The 18,726-nt window shown below is 38.4% G+C and overlaps 1 protein-coding gene across 1 annotated transcript; it reads right to left on the reverse strand.

Moving 5' to 3' along the window:
* Positions 1–981: 981 nt before the first annotated feature.
* Positions 982–16,929, reverse strand: ppp2r1bb (protein phosphatase 2, regulatory subunit A, beta b). The gene is made up of 15 exons (XM_059331440.1): positions 16,769–16,929; positions 14,205–14,295; positions 13,887–13,987; positions 13,231–13,463; positions 12,949–13,096; positions 12,674–12,829; positions 11,795–11,909; positions 11,580–11,650; positions 9,436–9,570; positions 6,515–6,688; positions 6,324–6,384; positions 3,313–3,467; positions 3,014–3,156; positions 2,788–2,879; positions 982–2,699 (listed from the first exon to the last, which is right to left on the reverse strand). Exons 1-15 carry the CDS (start codon positions 16,844–16,846, stop codon positions 2,683–2,685), a joined length of 1,770 nt encoding a protein of 589 aa, XP_059187423.1. The 5' UTR covers positions 16,847–16,929; the 3' UTR covers positions 982–2,682.
* Positions 16,930–18,726: the final 1,797 nt, after the last annotated feature.

Here is an 18,726-nt window from a genome sequence, read left to right on the forward strand (position 1 = left end):
CGAGACCAAAAAAAAATCAAGCTTTTCTTCCATTGCATAAACACAATGTTTGCTGAAAATACATCAGAAAAGCATCATCCCCAATCGTGAAGCTTGGGGGTGGCATCATCCTGCTTTGGGAACACTTCTCGGCAGCAGTCCCTGGAAGGCTTGTGAAGATTGAGGAGAAAATAAATGCAATAAAAGGCAGAGAAATCCTCGAGGAAACTATCCTGCAGTCTACAAGAGAACTGTGACTGGGGAAATTTACTTCGCAGCAAGACAGCCAGGCCAAATAGAAAGCCATAGCTGCACAGGAGCGGCTAAGTCCGGACCTCAAGCCAGGCCAGAACTTTTGCCAGGACTTAAAATTTGCTCATGTAGCTGGACAAACTGGAGCAGTTTCACAAAAAAAAAAAAAAAAAAGAATTGGATGATACAAGTGTCCAAATGTGCTGACAGACATCACCAAGTACCAAAGGAGCTTTTTGTCTACAAATTATGTCATGAAGAGGGTGGAAATATTTATACTTAATCATTCTCTAGCAAAGTTATCTGCTGAAGTGTGGCTTCAACTAATCTTTCACTTAACGGACATTTCGACATGTTTTAGTCAAACATCTGTCATTTCAACTGTTTATCTTATTCAAGCGTCAACACAGCTATCCTAGGCACATACACATTAAGGAAAAGTTGTTACTCAGCAGCTTATCAAGAAATAAGCCAGATTTTAGTCAGCATTGGTTTTAATGTCCTCAAAAAAGTACATATAAACAATATATAATCTTTAGTTGATCATCAAAAATCAACTTAATTAATGATCTAATGTGAATTCCTTTTTTATAGGCACTGTGTATTTGACTAGTAATTTCATGATAGCTTAATATGGTTGTTTTGATCATTTCCCATTGCGTGTCCATCAAGCAGCAAATTAGCAATTACAGTGACAAGAGGCCTTTATGTACTTGAGCAGTAACTAGTTATAAAAGCAAGCTACACCGGTTCCTTTGTGTTACTTTATTCAGATCAAGATACAGTAGTACAGCATCCCAATTGTGGAGCGAATTCAAAATAAAAATAAAAGCACAGTCTTTGTGATACAGGACAATCAACAATCAAGGTTTATTCAAGAACAAAATGAGAGGGCAGGGGGGGAGAAGGGATCAGCGGGAGGAGTTCAGAGAAAGACAGAAGTTTCTTTTATCAACACAGACGATACATTTATTCAACCCGCCCATAACCACCCCAGCTCCCACCCCATAATAAAACATTATGCAGCCTTACGTACACATGCTCCATGTCCCCCATCCCACTTTCTTTGAAAGCATGCACTTGTTCTCCATCGTGTAGAGATTTGTAAGCAAGAATCCTCTGCTGGCTCTTTACGTGCGCAGACCTTATGCTTTTAAATCTCATGCACAGTGGAGAGCGTAGCATGGATTTAAGGGGAAACGGTGTGGCTCTCGGACTCAAGGAGTGGCAGGGTTTGTTAATCCCACGGCCCTCGTAGCTGACGTCAATTAAGTTTAACCATCCCATTAATGTCCAAGGAATAAAGTGTCCCTCACAGAAAAAAAAAAAGAACAATGTCTTCTCTTTACAGAACAGGACAGGTGAAATCCGTTTACCCAGGCATACCAAGAGAGAACACCACTGCTTATCGAAGTCATTGGCACAAAGATTAAGAGCAATGCCGAGAACATGTTGCAGAAAATCACAACTGACTATTACTTCCCACCCTAGCACATCAACAAAATCATGGAGGATTTGGAGGAGGGATAATTATGAGCAACACTTTACGACCGAGCTGGTCCCCGTTACAGAGGGCCGAGGTAATTCATTTGTTTGACCAATTCAATCTGTGTTGCTGCAGAGAACAAACAGTGCACAGGGGCACGCTAGTCTGGTAGATAGAGATGGCAAAGGACACTATTTGAGATTGATTAGCACATGCAATCATTGAGAGAGTTCATCAGATTACATGCAGTAATGGACACTCCATTACTTCTTTGTCTAAGCTTTGAAGAGAACAAACCCTGTGAAGCATTAAGGAGACAACAGGTTTGGTCCGGTGGGAAAAAACGAAAGAAAAAAAGAAAGAGGGCCTGGTAGACCTGCACAGACTTTTCAATCACTTCTCTGGAGAGCCGCGGCCGTGACTCAGGGAAAAGGGAGATGGTTTGGGAGGAAGCTCGGCAAAATAAACAGCTTTCTGTACCATCTGCTGCTCAAAGTTTGTGTCTAGCGTTGGGAGAAAAAGCGCAGCAGCACAGAGAGCTAGCACAGCGCTAGGTGCTAGGTAGCGAACATAGACATGTGGTAAGCTGCATCCACTTTGGCTACAGTACAACAGTGGCGGAGGATGTAAATGAGAGGAATGTGAGAGGGGGGTTTCTGGTTAGCGATGCCTAGCTAGCACAGTAGCACATTAGTAAGCATGCACCACTTAATGCTAATAATTTCATCACTTTGCCTTCTGTTGAAGCACCCATTTACAGCAACGAGGAAGTTAAAGAAGAAGCCTGTGCTATGCCTGGACATTGTCCACCACTGGACAGTAGACAAAAGGAATAAAAGGATAAAACAAGTGTTAACAGCTTTCTCTATACATTTACCAGTTGTTCCTGAACATCAATAAATATCTTGTAAAAGTGTTTGCGTTGTTGTCTCGGGTGGTTGTCTGGTTTGGCCATGTTGGGTCGGTTATGCTAGGGCCAGAACTGTAAGGAGGGAAAAAATGCTTGTTAGATATGATTCATGTCATTGTAATGACTATATGTAATGACACACAAAGAGGAAAATGCTTACCACTGATAGCCTCCTGGGCAAAGTACTTGACATCCATGTCTGTGTCTGTTGCCAGCTTCTCCAGCACTGGCTTCACCTCTGTTTGAAGAGCACTTTAGGACAAATAGGATGAGAATTATTAAACAGATTCTCAATGCTGGTTCTTGATTTTAGCTTGATAGAACATTTAATGCCGCTGTGGAGAGATAAAAAAAAAAAAAAAAAGGGATGCCAGAATGAGACTAACTTGCTGTCGAGGACAGGGCCGATCTTCTGAAGGGATTTGGCCACGTTGAAGCGGACGTTAGCCACCTGGTCATTTGACATCTTGAGGACCACTGGTAGCATCTGCTTAGTGGTGATGTCCTGGCCACATGCCTCTGACAAAGCCTGAGACACATAATACAGATGGTCATTGACAGTAAACATTTACAAATAATGGACAAAGTCACAAAAAAAGGAAACAACAGTTTGAGATGGACAGGGACGGATATTAAAACCTAAACATGAGCGCAAGCTGAAGGGAGATGAAGGACGGTGACTCACGTTGATGCAGAATAGAGTGGTCATCCTGTGGAGGTAATTGGGGTCGTTGGCCATGCCCAGCACTTTGGGCACAATGGTGTTCTGAGCCCACTCTGCTCCAAACTTCTCCACCAGCTTCATGAGGTTACAGGTGGCCGCCTCACGGATGGCATACACTAGAAAATTAGAGTGATAACAATCTGTATGATTGGTTTGCTCAAGTGTCGTCTATTTACCAGCCTCCACGGTGGAGATCACTTGGCTCAGGTCCTGACTGCTTGACGGAACCTGGATGTTGCCCAAAATCTTCCCGGATCATCCTGTTTATATGCTTTACAGATTGCATTAGGCTATACCAGTGAAGTGTCAATTCAATACAAGCTCCATTTTGGCTCTCAGTAGGGCAACTAGCAGCTTTCTCCAGAAACAGCTCATCCAAACAACTGCACACTCGATACTTTGCTTCCTTGAGTCCTGAGTAAGACGCCTGACATGACATAGCTGTGTCCCAAAACAAAGTCAGAGTATATATGTCGCTTGCTAACAGCTAGTTATCTGGGACCAGACTATTAATACGAGAGCAAAGGTATTTGGGGAAAAAAATATCACATTTATTTTGAATGACATTGCAATATGATTCACTTTATTTTAGGAAAATCACTTCAGCTGATTATTCTTAGGATTGAAAAATATATTCAGTTGATCTTGGCGGGATTTTTTTTTCCAAGGATCTGTACCAAAGATTTTCTTAAGACTGTAGAACACAATTTGTAGGCAGAACATCTCTGCAGCACCACAATACTTAAGAATGGTATTTTGACAAACAAATATCTCGCCTACCGAAATTTTAATATTGCGATTTTTGACAAAATTGAGAAAATAGAGCTTGTGCTTGAGCCGTGAATCTACTTGGGTCTAAAGTAACACACCTGCCAAGTGTAAAGTCTATCAGATGAAAGGTTGTCAAAAAATATCCAAGGAAAGACAGAGACACAGATTCCTTTCATTTCAATCAGATAAATGATATTTGGACTTTACTTAGTAAATCAACTGAGACATTTCCGAGTATAAGTGGGATAAAGCACCAGAAAAGCTGGTCATGTGAAATGTTAAAATGATACAAAAGATGTCTTTATTAATATAGAGTTAGTGAGGGAAAGATTCCGGGCTGATTTCTGCCGCCCTGTCTTTCTTTGAAGGGCTTACGTAAGGGTGGCACAGCCCTAACCCCAGCCACAGCCAAACACACACACACACACACACACACACACACACATATGTACGGAAACTCACACCAGCAGCATTCCAATGATGTAACCCAGTTGGCCCTTTGTCCTCAATAGCAAGTGTGTGTGTGTGTGTGTGTGTGTGTGTGTGTGTGTGTGTCTCTCTCTAATTGGAAAACTTGATGTGAAGAGAACACTATATACTCCAAGTGAAAAATTTATGCAAAAGACAATGTTCCCGGTTATAAAACGGAGCAGGGTGTGTTGTGGAGCTCTGCGGGTACACAGCTCTTCCAGGAAATCAACGGCTGATCGTCTCACAGAACGGTTTAAACTGCTGGGTCAAGAAGAGCCCAGGGCTAACCAGCTCGGATAGAAACTGACCAACAGAGAGACCCTACTGTGATTTCTAACTCCATTAAGTACAGTATAAATCAACAGCAGGAATTGCGGGTTATGGCCCACAAGAACAAGGCTGAACTAAGTAGGTTACATAATGCATAGAGAAAGTATGACAGAGCGCAACAGAGTAGCTTAACCGTCCCATGGTGACACAAATACAGACTCCAGTGACACAAATTCTGGTGACAACTTGTCAAAAACATTGTACAGCAGGATGTGGCAGTCTTTCACATTCCTCTGTCCATACTGAAGCTATAGTATACTGTATATGGGGTTAGATAGGGCTTATTCACAGCCCTCTAACAGCATGAACAATAGAGTTTGAGAATTCAAGAAATATTGGTAGTTATAATTTTAGTTTGCTATACCAGTATCTGCAAATATTATATCACATTGCCCAACCCCAAATATATATGATGTAGAATTGCAGATTGCCATTTTCCACACCTCACTTTCCACACCCACGCCTCAATATTCTCAGTAATAATACTGCATCAGATTGATTGGAGGAGACCTGTCGGCTGACTGGTCATGTGTATAGAACTGATGCTCTTAGATATGTTAGAAAGACAAACAGAAGAGTATTGGCAACTAATGCAACGTTGCCCATGTGTGTACTAAATAATTACAAGAGCAAATAAAATGATCAAGGTTTGGAGATTGTGATTTTTGGGAGGCGACCGTGTTACAGCCAGATAATAAACTGGTGACGACACCGGTGTTACAGGCAGACACCGGACAAGATAAATCAAGATATATTGACTCAATATCAGTAGAGTGCTTACTTTGATCTTTAATGTTATACCTTCCGATGGTTCCCTTACTTTGAACAAAAATGCTTAGAAGGTTGCTTCAGTGTTATTTTTTAATAAAAATGACATAAAATCCTCTGCTATCGTCTTTTCAGTGAACGCTACTTAACCTCGTAACCCGATAGTGAAATTGGATTCTTGCTACCCTCCTCCGTAGAGCAACAGAGTCACAGCACAAACACTTAGCTCAATAGCCATTACAACTGGGCTATAAACTAAGTATTGATAACGCCATCAGTATTTTACAAGTTAAGATTTTTATGTTTATTTGAGGGATATGGGCACTGATAAGCAAAATGATTGTGGGGCAGCAGGCAAGACATGTACACAATGTGCACAATGTGCACAATGTGCAAACATGTCACATATATAACACCTACGACAACATAGGCCTATTGTGTTATAAGAACAAATTAAACTAGAATACAAGGACCACATTTGGATTAACTCTGAATTTATGCAATAAACTAAAATGGCAAAATTGCCCATTGTTAAAACAACCATTGGTAAAGTGCAAATAATGTAAAATAAAGTCCTGAACAATATGTTTGTACTCAATTTCTGACCAACTTTAACCAGTAAAGTGCCTTACCGTGATCAATAAGCCAGGCCATACAAAGAGTGTTGAGTTTCTCGTCAAAGAATTCCACTCCCTGAGAAAACATAGACTCAAATCAAATCAAGTGTGTCTGCACATTGCTAATATTTATGGTATCAATTAAAAAGTCCACTGAAATATATTCTATTTGGGTATCATCTGTGTTTATAGACTGCATGACTCACCAGTTGTCCTGCCAACAGGGGCATGTATTCTATGATGGCGAGGCGGACCCTCCACTTTGCGTCCTCTGCCAGCTCCACAATGGCCGGCAGCAGAGACTGGGAGAGCTGACGGATGCCAATCACCTCGTTCACACAGTCTAGGTTGGAGATGATGTTGAGACGCACCTCAGGGCACTGTGACAGAAAAATTATTACGATGAGCAAGGTGAGCGTATGGCAGCATGCCTTCATCACAACATAGTTTAGAGATATTAAACAAATCATAAAAAAGCCAGCAAGTCTGCAATACAAGTGCCATTGGAATTATCAGAGATACGGGGAATATAATTCGGATCTTTATGTTCCAGGAGCTTTAAGATATGGAACTTGCATTGTGGTCCAATTACAGTCCACTGCATATTGCAATATGTTATCAATCTATGATAACTTGAGTAGTCAGTAGAACCCAGTTTTTGCTCTTTGTGTGTTCATTGTTGACTTGTCGAAGGAAGAATCCAAGATGACTGCAACACCTTCTTTATTATTAAGATGTCGTAGTTGTTTAGAAGGTCATACAATGCCCGCCTGTTATTCAAAGTCAAATCTAAAAGGACTGATTATTTTCCTTTCTAAGCGGTACAAACAATCAAAGGGGTTGGGACTAAAATTGTTGGGACGGACACTTGTCTGTTGTGGCTATCTGAGTGTTTACACCCCCTTTGGGTGTGGCCGGGTGAACACCTGTGCAAATGTCATACATATACATACACACTATGTATATATATGCATACACACACAAGTGATTTACTGTTGGCACTATTATTTTAATGAAATGTAAAACCCTACAGGCATTGCTTGCTTTGATGACCCTTTTTTCTACTTATAGAGATTAGACAATTTGTATTCTCAACCCTGATATAATCTGAATTCAATGGCTTTATCTCTATACTAAACAACTCTAGCATTGTTTTTACTCTCCAGTGTGCAAATTTCTTGGCTCCGGCCGAGCCACTTTAGTCACTATAAACAAAGACTTCCAAGTAATTTTGTCGACAATAATGTAGCACAGGTTTATATCCAAACGCCTTAGATGGAGGTCTACTTTAGTTCAAATTACGGACAGGATATTTACTGGAAACGCTAACCAAAACTTTATATTAACATATCCCAAAAAAACAGAAGCTCAAAACCACAAGATGACTTGACACTCTGAGTCAGGCTCTTTAACTAAGTGGGAACAGAGAAGTGGCAAAATAAGGCACGGGAACTGTTCGAATTAATTCAGCTTTTGAATGCCATGCCTGCGTTCTCCGTCTTGCTCCCTTTAAACGGTCCTCAGCACCTTGAATTATAGAAATTTGCAAGTCAAAGCTGTCATTTTGGACATAAATCTAATTAGACACTTTTGGTCTTGCGTTGGTGCTGTGACGAAATGGGGCCATCTTTAAATAGGACTAAAGAAAGCAGTGGAGGGACTGACAGCTTCAAGCCTTCCAAAACAGTTATATACATTTGTGTCTAACCTGCCAAATTCTGGACCAATCTCAATATGTAAATGTATGTCATGGAAATGTATTCATAGGACAAGATGTGACTGGGCTATTGTTGTTCTCGATGAAGCTGTTACGTTCGCTGATGAATGTCCTTGTACATTCTTCCTCTAAAACCCAGCCCATTGTAACTTTATGCAGACTCATACAACAGATTTCTCTACAATTTTGTTACTAAAATAGTTCCAGGAACAAATCCTTTCAAAAAGGTATGTCTAATCCTGAAGGTCTACTTTGCTTTTCAGTTATTTTTGTAACCAACTGCTGAAAAGATGCATCCAATTCTTTTAATTTTTTACAAAACTATTTTATGTGCTGCATAACCACTACATTCTTCTTCCTACTTCTTAATAATGCACATTCAATTCAAATTTAAGAAATTAGTTTAAACTTCTGTCTGCACTAAAGGCTATTCTATCAGGTGTTAAGTCATGAAGATCAACAGATCATTGGTTTTATGGCCCGACAACTGAATTTTACAACTGTTAAATTATTCTTTAAAAATAATGCTACATGGTATGAAGTGTGATATAACTGTCACACTAAGGTCATATGGTAAATATTTCCATTCAGCCAAACCTTGATTTTGATAACTGATAAACTAAAGCTCATATTGATACATTTTCAATGTATATTTAAAATGTTGACACCCTTGTTTACAGGTGCATTTCAATATATTAGAATATCATGGAAAAGTCAATTTCCAGTAGTTCAAGTCAAATAGCCCCAACAAGTATTGAGTCATTTAGATGAACATACTTTTCAGAGGCCAACAATTCCATATTAAACACACTTTTTTAAAATTGGTCTTTTGTAATCATATTTTTGAGATACTGAATTTTAGGTCTTCATTGAACGTAAGCCATAATTATTATAATAAGAAATTAAATAAATTAAGACATAAAAGGTTTCATTCTTTGTGTGATGGATCTATAAAATGTGTTATTTCCACTTTTTGAATTAAATTACTGACATAAACAAACGTTTCTATGATATTCTAAGTTATTGCACTTATATGCACCTGCACACGTAACCAAAATAAAGGAACTTATCGAGTTGCATCATGTCCAGCTTTTTATTTATGCTTCCCTCTAGATGCAGCAATTTGTTCTTCTAGTTGTAAGGATTCAGTCTGGCTGCCAACTGCATGAATCATCCTCCTACCCTGCCAGGTGGCGGCCAGGTACATCTGGTGGCTGCGGCTAAGTGGCTTTACTGTCTCAGACGTGCTGATCACTAAAGGTCAAGACGTTGGTCAAGCTCAGGTGCTTCACTGGGCGCCTTCGTCTTGAATGTTACCAAACTGACCACTGCCTTGATGATTTCTAAATTCAGCTGTGGAAAATATAAAAGAAATTGAGGGCCAAGATTACACGTCTGCATTTCCTTTACCTCATCCTTGAGCTGAGCCAGGAAGAGAGGCAGTAAGTGCTCTATTGTGTTGTCCTTGCCCAGGATGGTCGAAAGGCCCATAATGACGGAGGCCAGGGCTGACTTCACATGTTGGTTGGTGTCTGAAACAAGTTCCTGGTCAGAGACGGGACACAGAGGAGACAAAGAGATCAGCACAAACAAACAGTTGGGACAGAAAGTACGTAAATAAACATCAGGACTGCTGCTATGGGTCATATTCACAACACACTACACAGTGAGGCTATAATCCAGTTGTGTGTAAATACGCAACAAAGACGACATAATACTAGTGCAGAAAAACAGTCATTTCTGTTAACTACTGTGGGTGGAATAAATTAAAATATGATGTAGACAGAAACAGAAATGGCATAATATAATTAAGGGACATAGAAATCACCTATTATCTTGTCATGCCCACTGATTATATCAAATATAACTGATCAAACCAGAGCTTTCCATAATCGCTGGCTGCCTCATACTGTAATTTCATAGTTTAAAATATCCTGAATGATTTTGTAATGTCTTTGCAATTGACCCAATATGCAAACTAATGTCAGATGCCCTAAATAATGTTTAAATTAAAAGTATGATGTAATGGAACTTACTGCAGTAATTTATATGATTATGTATATGTTTTTCCACATCATACAGTTTATATCTTTGGTTATCCCGTCATTGAGTCACTTTCTCCTGCTTTGTGTAGATCAAAGTGAATGCTGCTTAAATCATACATGCTTACCGCCCACGGGTGTGGTGTATATCAATAGAGAACAAAAGGGAGACAAAAGATGCCACCCAAAAGGAAGCTTGTGTAGTGCTAATCATCAGACTGACAGGCTTCTTAAAGAAGAAAACTGTAATATTCACCGATCTTAATTAAGATCAGTTTATGCCCCTGGACAGCCGAGCTTGCTGCCTTTTCCCCACTGACTGACGGGTCTATATCCTAGAAAAAGGCCATGTTAAACCAATAGCACATGTGAGCTCTTAGTAGAAAGAAGCTCTAAAGGACTTGTTTTTTTATGTCTTTCTAGTTTGTTAGTACCTGTATAGCTTTGTTCCACAGCAACAGGATAAGCACAATGACTATTTGGGATAGTGACCTATACCTTTAACAAACGGTCTATATATCGATGAATTTCACTGCAGGTCTAACTGTACTGCCACTGCCATTAGTGAATGAAATAGGACTGGCAATGATATAAGATTTTTTTAATCAGTAGCACTATGGCTGAAGTTGTTTAAACAAAAAACAACAGTGCCACCTGCTGTTCAAAATTTGACCAGCACAGGCACACAGACACACAATGTCTTGTAGCCTTTTGCAACAGCCAACCACATAAAATGCCTACTTAATTGTTGCTAAACTCTGTTTTCTCTTCAAAGCAAACACACATAAATCTAATCTATTCCTGCAAATTTGAAAACATGCCATTGCATCCAAAATCTTATATAAGAATATTTATTTACAACTTGGTTCTTGTTTTTATAGTTTGAGTCAGTTAAATTGTTTTACTCAACTGTTGAGATCTGGGGAAATTAATGAGAGCAAGCAATATACTGCTTGTAAACAAAGCCCCATCTTTACAATAAACTGAAAGAAAAAAAAAGTCTAAATAAATTACTATGTGTTGCAAATCTGCCTTTAATTTTGCAGAGCAGATTTCTGACTGCACTTACTGTGAGCACACCATTTTTCTATGCAACTGTTTAAGATATTTTTAGTTGACATACTTTTCAGTTTCATATCTCTCTGAGTGGATACTATGACGCAGTTAAACTCTGGGTTTACAAAAACAAAACTTTTGTTTCTTGCGCTGTTGGACTAACATTCACGATTTCAGAACATCAGTAATTAGGTTGTTAAATAAAATATTAGTGTAGCAGAAAGGAAAAATAGCCAACATTATTAAAGATAAGACACAAGCTGTAAAAACAAAGCAGTTTTTCACTAAGCAAACATAACACCACATGCCTGCATGACCTCTGGGGAAGACTATAAAGTGATAAGCCTCTTGTCCCTTTTAATGCCTTACAGCAACTCAAAGCATTTTTTGTTCAACTGAGAAGTAAACAGCAGAGAAATGTCACATTATGGCAGACAGAAAACATTTATTTCTTACCTTGACGCAGGGCAGAATGTGAGTCATGATGATTTGCTCACGATTGTCCTCTGGGAGGTTCTCGCAGAACTCTAACAAAAAATAGACAAGTAAACCGTCAATAGAATATGGAACAGACTGGATAGGAAGCTGAAACAAGTTGTTCAATATTGCCCATAAAATACCCTCAGGTATTAAAGCATTCAATCGCTGTGTATGTATTTGTTGGTACCAACCTTTGACTTTGTTGGCTGCAGCAGCACGGACCTCTGCTTCACAGTCCTTCAGAAGATTCTGGAAGGCCGGGACCAGATCGTTCTTGGTGATCTCTGGTCCCACTGCTTTCTGGAGCTATATTCAGGGAGAGATCAACATATATATAAAAGATGTTTTTATTTTAACAGCCTTCCTACAGTGCAATACAAAAAATGTTTGTTAAACTATACAAAAGGAGAACTGTGGTGTATTATGGGGAAAAAGGTTCAGCATTCTCACATGAACCTTTTCATCATTGAGTAAAATGTTTTTGCCAATTTCTTCACATAAGGCACATCTAAAATGCTTTAAGGGAACGTGCATGAACAGTTAATCGCTATGCCTAAAAGTTCAATTAAGCTGAAAACTCAAATTTTCTTTCAACACCTGTATGGTGTTGAAGTACCACAACATCACTGTAGATGCAGAATATTTATTTTTCTTTCATTTGTGTTTAATATTCTGTGACTGTGGGAAAACAATGATTGCTAATGCTCAAAGCTCAGATTTTACACATGATAGCTACCTGCCAATGCTACAAACGTCGATCAAACCTGATTAACATATTTAACAAAATTATATAAACCTGCAAAGACATAAAAAAGAACAGTGCTGTCCAGGGAGAGGAAGGGCCATTAAGGGGACTTTTAATAACCTCTGAATAGATTATCAAACCCCTTCTTTGCAATAGTTTTTAATTCCTTTTTGAGAGAATATGATATATTCACCATAAGCTTTCCCCAGATTTTGCCCACTTTAAATTCATTATTTTTTGGTTCATTTCATCTCTGATGGTCTGGGACAAGCTCTTCCCAGCATGGCACATGATTTTAAAGGAATGGGAAGTGGTAGCTGCTTACCTCAGAGAACTTGTCAGCCACCATGTAGCGAACCCTCCAAGATTTGTCTTCTGCAGCCTGGCGCAGGGTTGGCATGACGAGGGTCTCAAGGTCTTCCTGAGGTAGCAGGGTGGCAATGCTGACACAGGCCTCCACGGCAAGCAGCCGCACTGAGTCCTGGCGGAGAAAGGTAATGGATCAGTTTGGCCATCGCAGAGTTTAGAAGCCAGAAAGGATGCAGAACACAGAGTGCAAAAGCAGTTTGGATTCAAAAGAAAATAGATACGTGTTCATACCTGCTCATCAGAGGCCAGAGCAGTGAAGAGGGAGATTATGTCACTTTTTACATAATCCAGCTCCAGGACTTTGGCAAACTCCCCCAGTTTAGAGGCTGCAGCACGTCGCACCATAGGAGTGTCATCTGAGCACAAGGTTCGAAAATGCCTAGAGAAAATAACAAAGCAAACATTTTATCAGATAAAACTGACTAACCAAACATGGTTAGAGGCCTATTAGCAAGCACAATAAATAACATGCCTTATATAATGTCACACAACTGCAAATGAAAATGTACTTACTGGCGGATCTCAGCCTTGACAGTGCTGGAGACACGAGGATAACAGACACTAAAGAGCCCGCAGGCAGATGTGCGAGAAGTGAACCAGTCACCGCTGGCCAACCGCTTGACCAAAGGCTCAAAATGCACCTCCAGGTCAACTGGAGAGTGCTCCTGAGAGATCTTCCGCAGGGACTCCACTGCTTTATCTCTGACTACTGTCTCCTCCACTGTAGCTAGGCTCTCCAGGGGAGGCTGTATATCAAGAAGGAACACAATAAGATTAGTTTTTCAATTATTCAAATACCAGGAATTATGACAATCCATATGTAATATTTAATACTTTAATGTATACAAAACACAGAGGACAATATCAGATACACCAATATGTCACACTCTTCATGGGCAGTGTCACAATGTTTTGAGTTTAGGAGATCTAAAAAGGTAGGCACTATGGTCTATGTAGGAGTGAAAAAACGTAATGTCTATATAAATTACATATAGGTAAGGGTTTAAACTGCCATGTCAGTCAAGTTTCAGAAATGTCCTTAACTTAAAATAATGCAGCCTTTCAGTTATCTTTTTAAATCAACAACTCCCCAACAGAAAAATAAAGTCCTTAAAAAAAGAAGTCATGTCTGGGAGCCTGATATCTAAATCAACTCTCCAGTCACTTACCAAGAGACAGTGGACGTACTCCGGCCCTCCCACCAACATAGTGAAATTGCCAAGCTGCTCAGCCAAAGCCAAGAGCACCTCATCTTCATCATAAATGGTGTCTAAGGGATTAAAATATTTGTGAAAACTTGTTAGCACATTCAGGTCTGAAACTGCAACACAGTGACTGACAGTTGCTACTACAGATTGGAGTGGTTTCAATTACAACACTGTCAGCATGTCTCCATGTGACAACCTTCTGGGGAAAAAAACAAGAAGTCACAATTGCTGTGTCAAACATCAGGTGTTTTAATGGGTATGATGATTCATGTTTATTACCTGTGAGGAAAGGTAGGAGTTCAGTGCGAGTCCTCTCAACACCAAGGGCCAGAGCAATAGTGGACAGCTTCTTGATGCTGTTCAGTCGTAACTGTAAACAAAAAAATGTTAGTGTTACCAAGTCGTCACACTGTTAAAATAATCGTCTATGTCATTTTTTTGTTGCCTAAATCATCTCATGACGCCCTCCACCTATGGTAAAATCGCCTACATCCTCAGTCGATCAGATTATGTGGTTTTACCCCTTTAAGATCATCACTTCTTTGACAATTTGCCACATTCATAGGCATCAGATAAGAACCCAGCAAAGAAGAGTTAGAGGGAAATTGTTTAGTTATCAGTTTAATTTACCAGTGTTTTATTGTTGACACTAATATTGGTAACGCTTTATTTTTAAGGTGTTTACATAAGAGTGACATGAGCGTGTCATAAACACGACATGGAATTTGTCATGAACATTAATGACACTTTGAAGTAACATTAATACTCATGATACTTGTCATGTCATGTTTCTGACAGACTTGTGTGACTCTTATGTAGACACCTTCAAAATAAAGTGTTACCATATCTTTCTTAAGTCAAAGGCATGTTCAAAAAATGCCCAAGTCATTTATTTCTCTTAAGTTACATAATTTACACACAGTGTTATTACTATGCCAATAGCCATCCTTTGTCACATCCTTTTTGAGTGAAATGATCAATAAATGTCATATGTTACACGTTTGGTGAAGTTTTTTGTGTTTCCTGCAAAGCTTGAAAAAAATGAGTTATCGATTATTTAACCCTATAAAGCCTGAACCGTGAAATAATTGCCAGAAAATTATATTTTTTTAAAACTTGAGTATTTATTGAACCTGCTGACAAAAATAAATAAATAAATTTGCATATATGAATTCTAATTTGTATCATATTTGATACATCAGGTCCTTTTGTGCAATTTGTTGCTCACAGTTTGTTTTTCTTGAACTAACAAAAACATAAAACCTAACATTTTTATCCTATTAAGACTTTCCTTTTAACATTTAATTCATATATGCAAGAAAAAAATGATTTATCTGTTGATATGAAGTTTTCACCCAGCAATGAACCTGTATCCTTTTTGCTACATCTGGTATTTTTGTGCAATTTGTTGCTCAGTTTGTTTGTTTTTAATCTCCAACACATGTATACATCAGGTTTTTCAGGAAAAAAAATATATCAGACTGATGATGTAGAGGTCTCAACAACATGTGTATCAAATGTGATACACTTGGCTTTATAGGGTTAACAGGGTGACTAAGTGTAAGCTCATTTAATAAAAACACGCCATAATTAATGTAACGCCTTACCATACCCCGCTAAACCAGGCAGGATATACGAGCAAAGTATTTCTGTTTCACTTGGCGTATTTAAAATAGACAATTTGCCACATTCATAGGCATCAGATAAGAACCCAGCAAAGAAGAGTTAGAGGGAAATTGTTTTAGTTATCAGTTTAATTTATCAGTGTTTTATTGTTGACAATAATATTGGTAACACTTTATTTTGAAGGTGTCTACATAAGAGTGACATGAGCGTGTCATAAACACGACATGGTATGTGTCATGAACATTAATGACACTTTGAAGTAACATTAATGCTCATGATACTTGTCATGTTTCTGACAGAGTTGTGTGACACCTTCAAAATAAAGTGTTACCATATCTTACTCACAAAGTCACAAAGGCATGTTCAAAAAATTGCCTAAGTCATTTATTTCTCTTAAATTACATAATTTACACACAGTGTTATTACTATGCCAATAGCCATCCTTTGTTACATCCTTTTTGAGTGAAATGATCAATAAATGTCATATGTTACACTTTTGGTGGTCACAGTTTTCTGTGTTTCCTGCAAAGCTTGAAAAAATTAGTTATTGATTATTTTAACAGGGTGACGAAGTGTAAGCTGATTTAATAAAAACACGCCATAATGAATGTAACGCCTCACCATACCCCGCTAAACCAGGCAGGATATACAAGCAAAGTATTTCTGCTTCACTTGGCGTATTTAAAATAAAACAGTGGGCTAGCTAACGTTAACCTGCGTTTCACAAAGGTGATGTGAATCAAAATCTTAGTATTGCATTGATTCAAAAGAACACAACTGAGCTCTGCCCACTGCGGCCTTGGACTGTTGTGATTGCTAACTCTAGCTAGCATAAGCTAGCTAGCATGCGATACATAAGCTAGCTAGCATAATGCGATACGGTGACGCTAGCGGCTAAACCAATGACCTGGTTAGCTTGCCATACCCAACATATTATGTTACCTTTAATTTTCAGCCATATGAGCATTACAAATCACATAACCGTTACGCCAGTTTATTAATTAGAGCCGTAAATCATAACAGAGAACCAGCGGGATTAGTAAAGCAGGGTGCGCCCGGCAGGAGCCTGCTGAAGGCCTCGGCCGGGATCGTTAGCTTCAATATGTGCTAGTTAGCTAGCTAGCTGATAATCGGATGTGCGACTGAAATGCGTCAAAATGGCCTCATTTTACAGAACAATGTAAAACGAAGATTTAAATCGAAGCTGGTGTTATTACCTGAACGTCCTCATTTCGCAGTTCATCAATGAGAACAGCGATAGGGTAGAGAGAGTCGTCTCCATCAGCTCCTGCCATTTTGGATACTGTTGCAGTTACCGAATGGCGCTGCTGTGCGGCACTACGGGGTTTCTGCCAGAGAAGAGCGGCTGCAGGGCCCTCCCTCTGCTGCTGCTGCCTTCAGGACACCACCGACAAAACGCATCTAACAGGCCAGGCAATTAAAAAACACACAGATCAAAATTATATCATTTTGTGTAATAAATCAAATAACCAATAGTTATAGAAGTCAAAGTATAAATATATATTTGATACTTTAATGTATATTTAATAATATATTTATATAGTATATTTAATAATATATTAAACAATATATTTGATATACGTATTTTTTTTCCCCACAATATTTTTATTTTATTTTCAGTTTATAACACTTCGACATACAGCTTTTACATTCATTTATCGTCATTCAACTTCCATATTTTCAAATAGCTGCATTTACATAGACAGAAAAATAAAAACAAACAAAACATAACACTTCGAACATGTATGCTCCTCCTGTTAAAGAAAATGGTAATCTATATACAATTGAGTATCGTTTGTAATTGGTGTGAATTAAAACACATATATAGAAAAGCAATATGAATCTGACAAGACCGGAATCTGCATTGTCCACAAAGACTAGTTATCCACTTCTTCATCCGTTAAATCTAAGTCTTTAATGTAGTTAATGAAAGGGCTCCATATGTCCTCAAATACATGCCGTTTAGCCTTTAATATGTAAGTTATTCTCTCTAAAGGAAGGCTTGCTAACATCTGTCTTATCCATTGAGTTGTACTTGGTTTATAAATCTTTATCCACAATAATGCAACACATTTCTTAGCATAAAGCAAGCTGAGGTCTATAAATGTCTGCTCACTCCTACTATAGTTATGTTATGATATACGTATTTTACCATTAAACTATTTTTTTTATATAAATGTTTTTATTCATTCGACAGGCAAAAGTACATACAGTGAGAAATAAAGACTTTTTTTTCTTTTTTCCAAAAACAACCCCTTTTCCCCTCCTCCCCCCTCCCAGTCCTACATAGTCTTGTTACAAATCAGAGAAAATTAGAAATAATACACATCCTTCTTTTTTACCATGAGCAGATAGAAAAATAAATGAGTACAAGAAAACCAACAACATACAGAGATATAGCATTGTCCATGGGTTGAAATGAAGCAGAGAGAGAAATTAAATATGGGGAGATATTAATTGTCAGGGGAGAGCATTTTATTTATCCTGTAGTGTCTTCAATTTAGCTATGTAACTAATCATACAGCCCCAAACAGAAACCATTAAACTAATTAAAGGAAAAATAAAAATTATATATATATATATATTAAAGATTGTAACATCAAAAATATTATATATAATATTATATTAATACATTTAATATAGTGTATAGCAGGGATGAGCAACTGGAGGCCTGGGGGCCACATACGGCACAAAATTACTTCTTGCAATTAATGTTGGTCTGCTGTTCTTGCACTGAAAAAAAAAAAAGAAATCACAGTAAGTGGTTATTTTTTATTTGCTTCAAACCTTTTGTATTCCTATTTATACTGTTATACATGCATTTTTAGCATGACATATGTTAAATTACTGCACTGTAAACATATCTAAAATTGCAGTTTCGTCATATCTGGTTAAGTGCATGATCCTATATGTGGCCCTGTGGGATGAAAAATTGTGGCCCCCTCCAGCATTTAAGTTGCCCATCCCTGGTGTATAGTGTATACAATGGGTTTGACATAACTGTTTCTGTAATGAAAGGCAGCGATAGCCCCTTCCACAGTCTAGTTTATTATAGTCTAGTATTGTGCATAGTTATATTTTTATTTATTTATCTATCTATCTTATTGCACAAATCATTCCTTTTTCTCATTACATTTGAGCAGTACCGTTGGAT

Source organism: Centropristis striata, chromosome 4 (genome assembly GCF_030273125.1).
Source record: "Centropristis striata isolate RG_2023a ecotype Rhode Island chromosome 4, C.striata_1.0, whole genome shotgun sequence".
NCBI classification, from domain to species: domain Eukaryota; kingdom Metazoa; phylum Chordata; class Actinopteri; order Perciformes; family Serranidae; genus Centropristis; species Centropristis striata.

Coding starts and splice junctions, on each gene's coding strand:
- ppp2r1bb (XM_059331440.1), bottom strand. CDS start 16,846: ATGGCAGGAGCTGATGGAGACGACTCTCTCTACCCTATCGCTGTTCTC. Junction 6,385..6,514: donor CCCTGTTGGCAGGACAACTG/GTGAGTCATGCA, acceptor ATGTTTTCTCAG/GGAGTGGAATTCTTTGACGA. Junction 3,468..6,323: donor GGCCTGGCTTATTGATCACG/GTAAGGCACTTT, acceptor CTAATTTTCTAG/TGTATGCCATCCGTGAGGCG.